The 14,804-nt window shown below is 34.2% G+C and overlaps 1 protein-coding gene across 2 annotated transcripts; it reads left to right on the top strand.

Moving 5' to 3' along the window:
- The first annotated feature begins 3,229 nt into the window (after window positions 1-3,229).
- On the top strand, window positions 3,230-14,086 carry LOC131653384 (probable leucine-rich repeat receptor-like serine/threonine-protein kinase At3g14840). Of its 2 annotated transcripts, XM_058923514.1 has the most exons (24): window positions 3,878-4,166; window positions 4,387-4,573; window positions 5,011-5,082; window positions 5,213-5,284; window positions 5,485-5,556; window positions 5,671-5,742; window positions 5,871-5,942; window positions 6,045-6,116; window positions 6,221-6,292; window positions 6,379-6,453; window positions 6,551-6,622; window positions 6,848-6,919; window positions 7,524-7,583; window positions 8,485-8,547; window positions 8,629-8,664; window positions 8,782-8,816; window positions 9,543-9,922; window positions 10,972-11,170; window positions 11,268-11,399; window positions 11,677-11,795; window positions 11,913-12,123; window positions 12,233-12,470; window positions 12,630-12,780; window positions 13,236-14,086. In XM_058923514.1, the coding sequence occupies exons 1-24, from the start codon at window positions 4,070-4,072 to the stop codon at window positions 13,629-13,631; spliced, it is 3,027 nt and encodes a 1,008-aa protein (XP_058779497.1). In that variant the 5' UTR covers window positions 3,878-4,069; the 3' UTR covers window positions 13,632-14,086. The 2 variants fall into 2 exon arrangements, with proteins under 2 accessions (XP_058779498.1, XP_058779497.1); XM_058923515.1 differs by lacking the exon at window positions 3,878-4,166 and adding an exon at window positions 3,230-3,479 and having other exon boundaries at window positions 5,011-5,284.
- The last annotated feature ends 718 nt before the right edge of the window (window positions 14,087-14,804 follow it).

The raw sequence follows: 14,804 nt of genomic DNA, 5'->3' as shown, positions 1-14,804 counted from the left end.
ATATCAGAGGTTTTTTCGCGTATGCATTTTCGAAAACCACCTAAAACAAATATTTCGAATATGCACATGTAAAATTTGCTCTGTATCTGTCATTTTTATAAAAAAAACTTCATCATTACATTATTAAAATCGGAAAAATAGACTAAATAAACTTGATGCCACTTATCCAATAAAATTAATTGAAAATAACAACTACGTAAAATATTCCAAAATACCAAAATACAGTACAACGGTTGTTCTGAAAATGCAAACTGTACAAATATTAATACATGAAAAGTAAAACATACAATATAGGCTACTGCAACTAATGAGTTTACCTAATCCTAACCCCCTGCGACCTCCTCTTCCTGCTATATCCAACTGCACTAGACGCCTCCCTAACCATTCTCTCAACTATGGCAACCGCCTCTGCACCGCCCTCCTAAATGATCCCACTATCCAATGCCTCATGCCCAATCAACTATATCCGCTGACATATTAGCAGGACATCGGTGACATAGTCACCATCGACCTGCTGATTCTCCAAGAGCTCATCATGCGCTAGCCTAGGTGGATGCCCAAGAGCTTCTGATGTCACGATAGGATGTGATACTTTAAAAAACCATGTCACATATCCCTCTACACAGTGCCCGCTCTGAGATGCCTGCATCCCTCGATACTCCTCTGGCACCAAATGATGCTCCCAATCCTGAAAGATGTTAGTGAGAGCTCGGCGGGTAATGGTGTCGAGAGCAGTCTTAGATGGACCTCGGTATCATCTGCACATGTTCAAACTATCTCATGCACCTTTCCAGCATATACCTGATCATATTATTTGTCCAACATGCTAACCATTCACAATATAGTGAGATGCAGTCGAAGGGGACAACATGCCTGTAAACACGGAACAACATATAGTTTATGTCATCATGAACAGTACGATCGAAGTACACCCGATATGGCGCCACTTTATGATTCCTCCCTTAGAGGACGTATCTTGCAGCCCTAGGCATGTCGTCAGTGTATAACGGATCAGGATCATAGACATGAATACGATGGAAGTAAGAGATGATCCAGCTCTGAAACACAAATACCAAAATATCTAAGTACAAGTTAAAAAAATAACAGATTAAATGTCATACGATTGAAATGAAAGGTACAGTGAGGAGTGTGCAAGAGCCAGTAAATTGTCAGGTCCTCCAGTTGCATGCTTCATCCAGCTCTTGGTATAAGTATACCAAAATGGCTACCCCCAATTACACTCATGAACTGTACTCAAATCAATAAAATATCGGAGGTATGTCACGTCCATGTAGGTTTCACTTTTGTCCAGAAAGAGGGATGTGCCAACCAAGAACATGAGCTAACACCGCAAAGCACAACCACGGTGGTACTCAACAAAAATATCATTATCATCAACATCATCCTCGGCCCCAGCTACCGCCACCAAGTGGTGTTCATAAAGCACTTTTAGGGTGGAGAATCTAACATCCGCCCCATTCGTTGTTCTACACTCATCTGTTCCCGCAAATGGATCCATACCCATATAATCTACCATTCATCCAACTGCGTCAACTCGTTGTATTCGGGAATGGTTGAGTAACCTCCCTCTGATAGGTAGGTGGAGCAGATAAGCCATGTCATCGAGGGTGATTGTCAACTCGCCAACAGGAAAGTGGATAGAAGACGTCTCCTTGTGCCATCTTTCGGCAAATGCCCCATGCATGCCGTGACTTATGGTAACATACTCGGTACAACATAATCTGCCAAGTCCGGATCCAGCAACAACATCGTTAAACCACTCCGCCTGCAATTTAAGTAGATCAAAGATTTTCTGCGAGTGGTTCACGATCTTAATGGGCAATCGTTCTTGTAATAAAAAAATAATAACCTCGATGTTAGTTGTTAAACCCATATTTGCTAATAAACCGTCTAAATGAAAAAGTGCAAAAAAAACCTCTCCATCCCAAATATGTCGAGCGGCATGGTCATGATAGTATATTAAGAGGGAAGTGTCAGAAGGCCCTCCTGAGTAGCTAAGGTTCGCCCCCTCCATTGTTGCGTCGATTCGGACAGGATGTGCATCATGAACCTCCTCCTGAGCAACCTCGTCATGCTTTGGGTGTACCTCATCCTCAGGTACCTCAACATGCTTTGGTACCTCCTCCTCCCGAGTAACCTCAACCTGCTCATGGGCACGAGAGGATGACGTCCGAGACAGACGACTTCTCGGTTCAGATGAGGATCATGTAGGCGCTTCCTCTTGGCGGACTCGACCTCATCCCTGAGTCATTCCTTGTTGTGTAACTCTCTGACGTCGACCAGAGGCTGTCTGGCTTGGTCTGCCTTATCTTAGTCGATTGGTCGGTGTCTGGTTGTCAGCTATTTTTCTGAAAAAAATGTGAATAGTTAATAAGAGGTAAGGGAATGAAACAAATTTGAAAATTAAAAAAAATCAACTCAGGGAAGATTATGCAAGTGCATATCTGAAACTGGTTTAAAGGGATTTTGGATATGTACTTGCGAAACAACACGCGAACAACCATTTTTTTCAAAACATCCAGTTCTTGTCCTAACTCATCCAAAATCTATTTTTTAACATCCAAACACTAACATTGAACTACAATAACATCAACCTACACATTGTCCTAGATTCTAACAAACCTAATAACAAGTTTAAAAAAAAAAAACGTATTTTTGAGTTTTCGAATATTCACATCCGAAATTTAAGGATAATTTGAGATTTTTGTCAGACGTCCCTAAAACGGTATATGGGTGTGTGAAGAGATTTCCAATTGATTTTCTTAAATTTAAACCAAAAAAAAAAAAACTTCAAAAAATAGTACACCATTAATGTAAAACAATATCACAAACATCCAATTAAAATCCTCAACTTTACCAAATCATATCAATGTTTTAGAAATAAAAATATTATTTAACGGGATACACGTTTTTTATCAGATAAAATATAAAAATATTCTACATTTACGTATCCCTTTTTAATTACTTTATATCAATATTTTTAGAAGTACTACTTTATATCAATTTCCTTTGAGGGGTACTTTATAAAATCAAACATTGAATTTGAGGAGTACTTTAATTATAAAATGACTTCTTTTAAAGCCCTGAAATAAAGGAGAACATTTTACTTTAATTAACTTTTTCTATAATCAATTTCTTTATACCAAAAAAAAAAAAAATAATCAATTTCTATTTTCTAAATATTTATGAAAATGACTAGTAACGGTACCGCCAACAGAAGAGAGGGAAAATGTAAAGATACAATCAGAGCTCATGACGGTGAAAAAAACGCGCGCACGAGAAGCGTACGGTGAAGAACGGCGGAGCATGGCGGCGGAGTTTAGGTTTCCTATAGATGGCAGCTCCTAGTTCGTGTCGGTTGCAGCGGAGTTGGAATTGAATACGCAAAACGGGTCAAAAGATTGTTTTGATTCTTCAGAAGAATTCTCACAGTAAAATAAACCAATAATTCAAACCAAGTAAATATTTTATTCATTTTCTTTCTTTCAAATAATAGCGTTTGATTTGGACACATTCAACTTGAATACAAAAACACATTAATTGAGACGCGCTAACTGTCGTTGAAATGAAAAATAATTGCTCATGAAGTTTATCTGTTTGATATAATTCCTGACCGGGTGGCATGCATGTTTAATAGTCTAAATGTTGACTTGTACTATATATAGGCTTTTTCTGAGCTTTTTTACTATCAATCTTTATATATATGTCTCATATGACTCATCATTGTGGCAATCATCAATGTGAATTAAACATTTGTTAACCCCAAATAATTGACTTTACTTTCTGGCTGATTCATCACTTTACTTTATAATATATTTGATGCTCACATTTCATTGTATGAATAATAAAGTCTTAATCAAACTAGTTACTCCTAAACAGTTTTATGGATTAATTTAACATATTAATGAATAAATTTACGGCTTCCTAGTAAATGCGTTTATATGCATTCTGAACTTGAAAGTCCAAATACACGGGCAATATATGTTCATACTCTCATTCTCTGAATTATTGATATATCTTTACTTCTCTTTTTCTTGTTAATATTAAGATGGGCACTTCCTCTCAGTTTCTCTTCCTTTTACTCATTGCCATATGGTTCATATCTTTAACAGCTTTTGGAGCGGATACTATTCACCCTGACGAAAGTATGATATGTATTTCTACCGTAGTTACTTAATCATAAAGAAGTTTCTTTAGTCTGATCTTTGTTTTCTTGTTTTTTTTTCTATATAAGGATTCATGTTAGTTTGAGTAACATGTATTTTTCTGCTCGTATAGAAATTCTGTAGATATATTTGATGGCATGTGTTTGTGGATTATAAATTTTTCGGTACTTAGCTGATAGCTTCTGAATTGTATATATAGAGAAAGCTCTTGAAGATATAGGTAAATCACTTGGTAAGAAGGATTGGAACTTTGATGTTGATCCCTGCAGCAACAAACCTAATTGGGCTACACCAAAGCCTACAACTCACAGAGTGAGTCTTGTAGAGAATAATGTCACCTGCAACTGCAGTGTTGCTGGTGACAACTTCTGCCATGTTGTTTCAATGTAAGTCTATTTTTTCCATAAGTGACCTTTTGTTATTAGCCTTTCTTATTAAGTTGATTTGATTTTTACTTCATTTATGGTAGTACTCAAGTATTTTCATTGACATAGAGGTAGGAATTGATATTTTATGTTTATGTATACATGAGTTAGATTGGTTAATACCATGTAATAAACTTAACTAAGTCTGTAAAACTGCTTCCCTTACAGTCAAACTAAGATTTGAATTTTGAAAGGAAGATCATTTTTTTTTTCAAAGATGTGTTTTTAACTAAAATTATGTTTGGCAGATAGTAAAATCAATTTTAAAACAATCTGTAGTATAAGAGCTTGTTGCAAATTTTCTCTTAAATCTATTGGCTAAGATATTAGAATTAATTACTTTATTTTGCTTATTGTTTATGATTAACTTTTTTATGGTAACTAAAATGTATATACAGAACTTTGAAGGGGCAAAATCTCCCCGGCACTCTCCCACCAGAACTGACCAGGTTGCATTACCTTCAAATCATGTAAGTAATTCCCAAACTTTCCCTCACATCCAAATTAACAATATTATTGAACTTGTCTTATATCTTTAATCACATATATCTATATTATATTTTGCAAGACATACTCTTTCTCTCACTCTCTCTATTACAGTGACCTCTCTCGCAATTACTTGAACGGTACAATTCCTAAAAAATGGGGCTCCATGGTGAATCTTCTTAACATGTATGATCTGTCTCTTATTATTGTTATTTTTTTTTTGGTTATTAATCATTGATTGTTCTATATGAATCTTCTGAAAATGATAAATGGGTCGGATTACCTATTTATTCATTTTGTCCCACTCTTTGCATTCATTTTCTTGTAGACTTGTATTAATTACATTAAAAATAACCTAATAACAACTTGTTTCTTAATCATCATAGTACTCTCCCTGGAAATCGATTAACGGGGTCAATACCAAAGGAGATTGCAAATATATCTACCCTGCTTCACTTGTGAGTTTCTCATTATCCCATTTGGCAAAAAAATCTATTTCATGAGTACATAAACATGTATATATTTGATTCAAAGAGTTTTAGTCAAACTTAACTTCAACATGAAATGAATAGGGAGTTAACGGCCAATCAAATGTCTGGGAATATTACTTCTGAGCTTGGGAATCTAACCCAGATTCAAACACTGTAAGTACTTTACTATTTTCCTTAATTGGCGTTCTCCCTCCAAATATGAAAGCCTATTGTTTAAAGTCACCTTTGATTTTCATGGCTTAGAATCATAATTTACTGTTTTGTTTTTCAATTACATACAGGCGAATTTCCTCTAACAATTTTTCGGGAGAACTACCTGCAACATTGGCCAAGCTCACTACATTGCAAAATTTGTAAGCTTCAAACTTTTATGGTAACATTTAGGGATGACCGATGACTAAATTAAAAAATGATTTTTTTGAGGCTTCATATTTTCATGCCCTTTATCAATGCAGCCATATTTCAGACAACCAATTCACAGGAAAGATACCCGATTTTATTCAGAACTGGACTAATATCACTACGCTGTATGCACTCTACTTTTTTATTTTTATATTTCCTCAAATTTTTTTTTTTTGTATTGCTTGACTTAGAAAAAGAAAATTATTAATGGTTACTTTACTTTTGACAGAATCATTCAAGGGAGTGGATTAAGTGGGCCTATTCCTTCCAAAATTTCAATTTTGAGAAACTTAACTGACTTGTATGTATGATAAAGCAAGGGCTGAAAATTTACTTTCATTTTAGTTATGTTTATTTGATTAGCTCTGATTTCAATATGATATTCAGGAGAATTAGTGATTTGAATGAATCTGAATATGCACCTTTGCCCCAACTAAATAATCTGACATTGTTACAAAAACTGTGAGTTGATTTCTCTGCCTCTTTCAGAAATAGATAAGAAACACAGCAGCAAGAAAGGCACTCATAGTATATCTTTGTCTATCTTACTGTTTCACAGGATTCTGAGGAATTGCAACATCAATGGAACTCTACCTGAATATCTTAATGCTATCACATCATTAAAATACTTGTAATTGCCTACTTGCTACATTTTATTTTACCGTAGCTAACTATTAAAGTTTCTTCTGTAAGTTTAGCGTATTCTGTAACCTCTGGCTTCTTGTTTTTATAAGCAATGTTTTGATAGATATAACATTTTTATAGCTCCCCAGCTTACTATATTGTTTGAATTTTTTTCTATGACAAATCTTACTTGTAGCTTTTTAACTAATTCTCAATATGATATCACTTTCAGAGACTTCAGCTTTAACAAATTCAGTGGAACAATTCCGAGTACCTATGCTGACATAAATGGCGTGAAATTCATGTATGAAATTCATCATAGTTTCTTAGCGCAATTTTTTTAAGTATATTTTTAATCACATTTCCGTTGGCTACTTTACACCTATAACTCTAGTTTCAACTTTCAGTTTGAAGTAGGATAGCTGAATACTCCTACTTAGATTTGTACCAAGTTTCCAAGGTTATATAGTAAAAGGATGGGTCAGTTTGAAACTTAGTTAATTATATGGTTGCAAATTGCAATACTTGAAGTGCTGGGAAACATGTCATTGAGATTGTTTCAAAAGTTCAAAAAAATGAATTTGCACCTTTCTGAAGCAACTTTTTTGTGTCAAAAGGATCACATGCCCTTTCTATCTGAAAAGGAAGTGACAATATACGAATTGTGATAATGAGTGGCAAAGTGATATGTTTAGGACTTTTTGTTATTTCATTCGTCTTAGTCGGTATCTAAGAATTGACACGCCTTTATGCATAGAAGGGTCCCTCAAGACAGTTGGCTAAATCAATTCAATCCTTCTTATAAAAGGAGAATGGGTGTTATTAAAGACAACTAGCTTATTTCCCTCAATGTACGCCTCAATAAATAATAAGATTTGAATATTAATATTGATATTCTATTTGGGCAGATTTTTAACTGGAAACCTTCTCACAGGACCGGTGCCTTCTTGGAAAAAGAACATCGACGTGTAAGTTGTGTTTTAACACTACTTGTATGATTCCTTGGATTGAACAATGTATTTTATTTCCGTTGCAAATATATAATAATTTATAGACATATCATCTGTTTTTTCCCTCTCTAAGTTGACTTTGCTTTTTCTTTTTCTTTTTGCTTGCTTCCCTGTTAGCTGTGTAGATTTTGTTTTTTCTTGCATTAAGTGTATGACCAACAAGCACCAACTATACTGCAATGATTAACTATTTATTACAGTTTAATCCTTTGTTACCGCTCTCATGATGAACTCTAGTCCTAGGTTCATAATTGCGAGTTTAGTTTCCCTTAGATTATAAGTTCAGAACCCTCTTAATCTTCCCTCTCTTAAGTGTATAATATACCTTCCTAAAGCTGCTGGGTTATTTGCTCCGAATCAGTTGATGAGGAGCTTATTTCTGACCTACTTCTCAGTAATAAAATCGTTTTAAAACACTTATGTATTTGTAGTATGATTGTGCAACTGTTAACAACTTTTAAGGTACTAATATTCTTAGGTTTCTTTGTATTCACCAAATGATTCATTAAGTGATAGGATCCTTGAGGCTAAGAGAACAACAATTCTTCTAGATTATTCTAGAATAGAATCTTTTAGGCATATTTTGTAGTTTCTTTCTAAGCAACGATATTGTGTAGTGCAGTAGTTATCTTACTATGATTATGCATTGGCTTATATAAGCAGTGCATTGTTTCATGATTAGAATCAATGAATGAAGAAAATTTTCTATTTTAATTTTCTTGGACAGTTTTCTACTGTTCTTCTCTTTCCAGTTTAGCAATCCTAGTTGCTTAATCTTGGTAGGAAAGAGCCTGTCATTAAGTCTCTGATTGTATTATTGTTTTCATATTCTGAATCAAATTTTATGACCTGAATATAGAGATCTTTCATACAATAACTTCAGCATCACCCAAGAAAGTCAGATATGTCAAAGTGATAAACTGTAAGAATCCCTGCATTTGTATACATTTGCTTCCAAACTTGACAACTTTTCTAAGACATCACTTTTTCTAATATATCACAGAAACTTGTTTTCTACCTCATGGGCAAACAATGACATGTAAGTTTGGTTATACATATATGTATATACGTAGATACATATACGTATCTTATTATTTTTTTAATCTTATTATACTAATCATTCTAACATGTTCTATTCCTTCCATCATTCTCTCAGAGGAACAGTTTCGTGTTTGAGCGAATGTCGCAAACGTGAGTTTCTTCATTGTCACTTTCCTATATACAGCTTGAATCTTTACATTTTGGTTTTTTTATTTTTTATTTTTAAATCCTAGAAGTACAAGAGCAGAGGGACCAAAGACAAACATGCTTCTTACCAAAAGAAAGTTTTAATATTCTAAACATGCATAGATAAAAACCTTTTAAAATATCATACCAAGAAGAGAACAGCATATTTTGATAGGAGTTATATCTTCTCTTTCTATTGGTACTTTATCAAATGATGTGGGTTAGAAAAATTCTTCCACTCAATTTATCAATAGATCACTTATTAATTTGTTAATTATAAAATAATCTTGATTCCAAGATGTTTCATATTATAGGCATAAGTGGAACTCAAAGGGTTTTCTCCTAGTGTCTAGATTCCTTAAGTTTACTTTACAATAGTTCAAGCATGATATTGTAGATTTTTCAGCACAAACAGAAATTTTGTTGGTTGAAAAGGACAAATGTGTTGTCTTCTAGTTCCCTAAATTTACTTTGGACACACTACAATCAGGCTGTGTGAATAAAAAATATTGGCAGAAATAAACGGTGACTTTTGTTTGACTAGCTAGAGTTATATAGCTTACCATAATAGAAACAGGATAGTTAGAAAGAGAGAAAGAGAATGAATATAGAAAAATAAATTTCAAGGAATATATTTTTCTTTGATTCCTTAATATTTTCTAAGTCACTCACATGATCTGCTCAATCCAGCCTCATACTCCCTTTATATAAATTGTGGTGGAAAGCAAGAAAAAGTCAATGGAGCAAGTTATGATGACGATTCAGATTCACCTGGACCAGCTAAACTCCATGTCAGTCCAACAGGAAAATGGGCATTTAGCACCACTGGTTTGTTCATTGATGGTGATCAACTTGGAGAAACTTATTCCCCACCAGATTTTACTCCACTTACTATGGAAGATGCTAAGTTGTACATGAATGCACGCGGTTCTCCCATTTCTTTGACTTATTATGGGTTTTGTCTGAAAAATGGAAGCTACACGGTAAATCTTCATTTTGCTGAAATAATGTTCACAGACGATCAAACTTATGGTAGTCTTGGAAGACGTGTATTTGATATCTACCTTCAGGTACATGGATTAACAATTTTATTTCAATAATCACTTGGTGTTTCATAAAAAATAAATTAAGGCCATTAGTCAAGTGATCACTAGGTTCCTATAGGAACACTGTCAAACTATATTTAATTCGATTAAAATATGAAGAATGTGATTGAAATCTTTTTCGGATCAGCAGTTCCCTTGTTTGGCATTATTTATAAAATTAAATTCTATAATATTTCTTTTAAGAGTTGAGGTTGGGCCAAACTCATTCATACGAACCGACTGGTCGGGTGAGAATTGTCTCCACTTATAAGTACATGTTCAGACCATATATTGTCTGATGTGGGACTCTTAACATAGTCCGTCATGTCCAAGACTGGACATTTAGAGCGTGGAAATAAATGGTGGGTAGTCCTATAGCATGAGCATTGTCCTCACTTATAAGCACATGTTCAGACTATATATTGTCTGATGTGGGACTTTTAACACACCCTGTCACATACAGGACTAAACATATATATTGTCCGCTGTGAGACTCTTAACACACCCTCACACGCAGGACCGAACATTTGGAGCGTGAAAATAAATGGTGGGTGATCCAATACCGAAAACCTGATAGCAGGTGGTCCAACGGATCTTAAACCAGACTCGGATACTATGTTTAGAATTGTAGCTGGGTCTAACTCAACCATACAAAACCGGCTTGTAGGGTGAGAATTGCCCCCACTTATAAGCACATGTTCAAAGTCATATATTGCGCGATGTGACCCTTAATACACCGCTTCACGCACAAGACTAAACATCTGAAGCGTGAAAATAAATAATGGGTATCCCTGTAGCAGGTAACCCAACGGATCTTAAATTAGGTCTGATACCATCTTAGAATTTAAGTTGGGTCTAATTCATCCATAAAAAATCAACTTGTAGAATGAGGATTGCCCTCACTTATAAGCACATGTTCAGGCCAATATTGTCCGATGTGAGACTCTTAACAATTTCTAATACAAATCAACGATTAAAATACTTGTAGGTTGTAATCACCATGTAACATTAAGGTTGTGATTGAAATGTTACAGGGAAATCCAGTGCAAAAGGACTTCAATATTGCAAAAGAAGCAGGAGGAGTTGGTAAGAAAGTCGTAAAACAGTACAAAAATGTTTCTGTTACTAGTAGTACCTTGGAGATCCGTTTGTATTGGGCTGGAAAAGGGACACAATCTCTTCCAAATAGATCAGTATTTGGTCCTCTTATATCGGCCATATCAATGGAATCTGGTGGGTTATACTTTCTGTGCTCCTAATCTTATACAATGATCTCCAAGGTTATATATGATCTAATATTTAAAATGTCTTGTATATAATAATCAAGCAGACTCTCCACCTGGAGGCATATCTGCAGGAGTTGTGGTTGGAATTGTGGTTGCCGCAACAGTTATTATCATTCTAGTATTTGGTATACTTTGGTGGAAAGGATGTTTTAAGAAGAAAGAATCATTAGCAAGAGGTGATTACAGATGAATTTCTTTTGTTGCCATTATTATCAAACTTTTTGCTCACCTATGAATAATTCGCGTGATAAAAGAAACTGCTCATGTTTTGCAATTCAGTAAAGTTTGAACATGTACTTTTATAAGTATATCTTGTTATTGAACATGAGACTACTTTTATTTTGATAAAAGAAAGTTACATGCTTACAAAAAATGGATTGTCGATGCAGAGTGTCCATGTGTAATTTTCTGAGTGTAAGAGATCATTGATCTTTCTTTTACTTCAATTAACAGAGCTGAAGAGTTTGGACGTTCAAACTGGTTTATTTGCCTTAAGACAAATCAAAGCAGCTACAAATAACTTTGATATTTCCAATAAGATTGGAGAAGGAGGATTTGGTCCCGTGTATAAGGTATTTTGCATAATTTAAAAAATCCTCCCGTGTGTCCCCATATTACTATAATATTACATATATTTTTCAGAAAATTCTATTTCAACTTTTGACAAAATAGCATTCCTCAAAATGCAGGGATGTTTACCCAATGGGACATTGATAGCAGTAAAGCAACTTTCTTCTAAATCAAAGCAAGGGAATCGTGAGTTTTTAAATGAGATAGGCATGATTTCTGCTTTGCAACACCCTTATCTTGTTAAACTCCATGGTTGTTGTGTGGAAGGAGATCAGTTGTTGCTGGTATATGAATACCTGGAAAACAATAGTCTAGCTCGTGCTTTATTTGGTAACTTTTCCTACTTCAGGTTTCCATTCATGTGATAATCCACAATTTCTAACTTAGCACGTGACTATGTGGTATCACTTTCTGATTTTTTTTACATTTACAAATAAAGGTCCAGAGGAACACCAAATTAAATTAGATTGGCCAACAAGGCATAAGATTTGTGTTGGTATTGCTAGAGGTTTGGCATACCTCCATGAAGAATCAAGACTGAAGGTTGTTCACAGGGACATCAAGGCCACTAATGTATTGCTTGATACGAATCTTGACCCAAAGATATCTGATTTTGGTTTGGCCAAGCTTGATGAGGAGGACAATACTCACATTAGTACTAGAATTGCTGGGACCTAGTGAGTAACGATAATTCTTGTCATCTCCTAGTTTATTAAAAAATACTGCAAAAAGTTATTATATTCAATTCAAATTGCATATTTTTATTAAATAAATGCCTGATATCAAGTTGTATACTTATATCAAAGTCATTTCAATGAAACGCTCCAATTATGCAGCGGATATATGGCTCCTGAATATGCAATGCATGGTTATTTGACGGACAAAGCAGATGTTTATAGTTTTGGAATTGTTGCCTTGGAAATCGTTAGTGGAAAGAGCAACACCATGTATCGATCAAAGGAGGAAGCGTTCTATCTTCTTGATTGGGTAACTTTTTGATCTCAATTGGTCATGTAAAATTGATTATCCATTGTAAAATCTACTTACACTTTGTTCCGTGTCATATATATATTGTTGTTCATTTTTCAGCTAATAATTAAATTCTTGAAGAGAATAAAATTATTTACCCTTTTTCTTGCTCAGACCAACAAGAAGACAGCAACCTAGCTAAAGGATAATTAAGAAACAGAATGCTAATTATGAAAATATATTGAAGATTTCTTTGTAAGGAATACATTTTACTAGGACAATGAAGGATAAAAAAGGATGCTTTTCTAATATTTTCTAGAAGAGTAATTGTACAAAACCTTTCATAGTTACTGTCAATTTCTAAAATCTTAATATCATGAAGCATCTAAGTGACATACTAGTGGCATCAATTTGGTGTGAATGACTTGGGTTTCAAATCAAACTATTCTTTATTTTCTTTCCCCTTTTAACAGGCACATTTGTTGAAAGAGAGGGGTGACCTGACGGAGCTAGTTGATAGAAGATTAGGTTTAGATTTCAACAAAAAGGAGGCTATGGTGGTAATCAATGTGGCTCTCCTATGCACCAATGTCACTTCAAATCTTAGGCCCGCGATGTCATCAGTTGTAAGTTTCCTTGAAGGAAGGAATGCGGTTCCAGAGTTTGTTTCAGATTCAAGTGAAGTAATGGATGAAAAGAAGTTGGAAGTAATGAGGCAGTATTACTACCAGAAGGAAGAAAATAATATAAGTACTACCTCACAAAGTCAGCGTATATTAAATGACGGGTCATGGACTGCTACATCTTCATCAGCTGTGGACCTTTATCCTGTCCACCTTGATTCTTCCTATTGGGAGGAAAGAAATTAAGTGTCTTTCTTGATAGATAAAGATATATTTGGCGCATGATATGCCAAGTATTAGGAGGTCAAATAAAAATATTGTCAGGTGATCCATTGAATCCAATCTCTGGGAAATCCTAACACCCCCAGCTACAGTCTATTAGAGTTAACTCATTTTTAAGAGGTCTAGTTATAGGTTTGAATAAAAAAATCAGGATTCCAGTCTCAAGTGTTTTGATGAGCTACCTTTCATTCCAAAGTGTCATGTTCATTCACCATCTATTTTGTAGAATGCAAACTGCACATAGGATTTTTGTAGTTTAACAACATCATCTATGTTGGACAAAATCATGAAGATACCATGTATATCATTAGCTTAATAACATATCCATCATATTTTGTAAGCATTTGACTCTCTAAGGTGAGCTTTAACTTGTAAGATTCAAATATTCAAACAGTTAGAGCCATTTAGTTCAGTTATAATTTGTTTATCTTCTAATTTGTACTTTGTGATAAATTCATTGATTTAGAATTATATATTATGAGTGTTAGTTACATGCTCTTGAAAGCACTTCTTCTAACACATTTATTTACCATTGGTTGAAATTTAAATGAATTTAACTATTTTTGAAATGTATTCTACAAATCATGGTGGTCTTACTTAGATTTTGGGGTTTATTTGAATTTTCAAATCTTTTCATACTTCATGTATCACCTTTGACTTTCCCTTTTGAACTTTTTTACTTCTTTGACTTCATATACAACCTTTAAATTAATACTATTACTTAGCACTTTAAATCAAAACACTGAAAGTCAACCATATTCTGATTAGAGACAAGATATATAGTACTGAATTCGCAACTTGTGTAACAAAGTTAAGCAAAACTACATGGCAGAAAATACCTAACACATATCTCAAGATTTACAACGTGTATCCCCCTTTATACTTCATCATAATTCAAATATTTTACTCAAATAGACTCCTTCAAGAAACCTTAAACTTTGCCTATTTCACATTTCTAACTATAAATATACAATTAGCTGGCAACATGTTTAAGATCTTATTGACTTCTCATAAGTCATAAACTGATTCCTTTCTCTTCAACTCATTGTCAACAATATATACACAAACATACAGAAATTGAGTTTTTTTTTTTTTTTTTGCAGCTTCAATTCTCAATATATATATCACCCTTTCACA

This window comes from Vicia villosa, linkage group LG2, assembly GCF_029867415.1.
Source record: "Vicia villosa cultivar HV-30 ecotype Madison, WI linkage group LG2, Vvil1.0, whole genome shotgun sequence".
Lineage (NCBI taxonomy): Eukaryota > Viridiplantae > Streptophyta > Magnoliopsida > Fabales > Fabaceae > Vicia > Vicia villosa.
The sequence above is the reverse complement of the archived record's forward strand: the minus strand, read 5'-3'. Positions and strand labels throughout refer to the sequence as shown.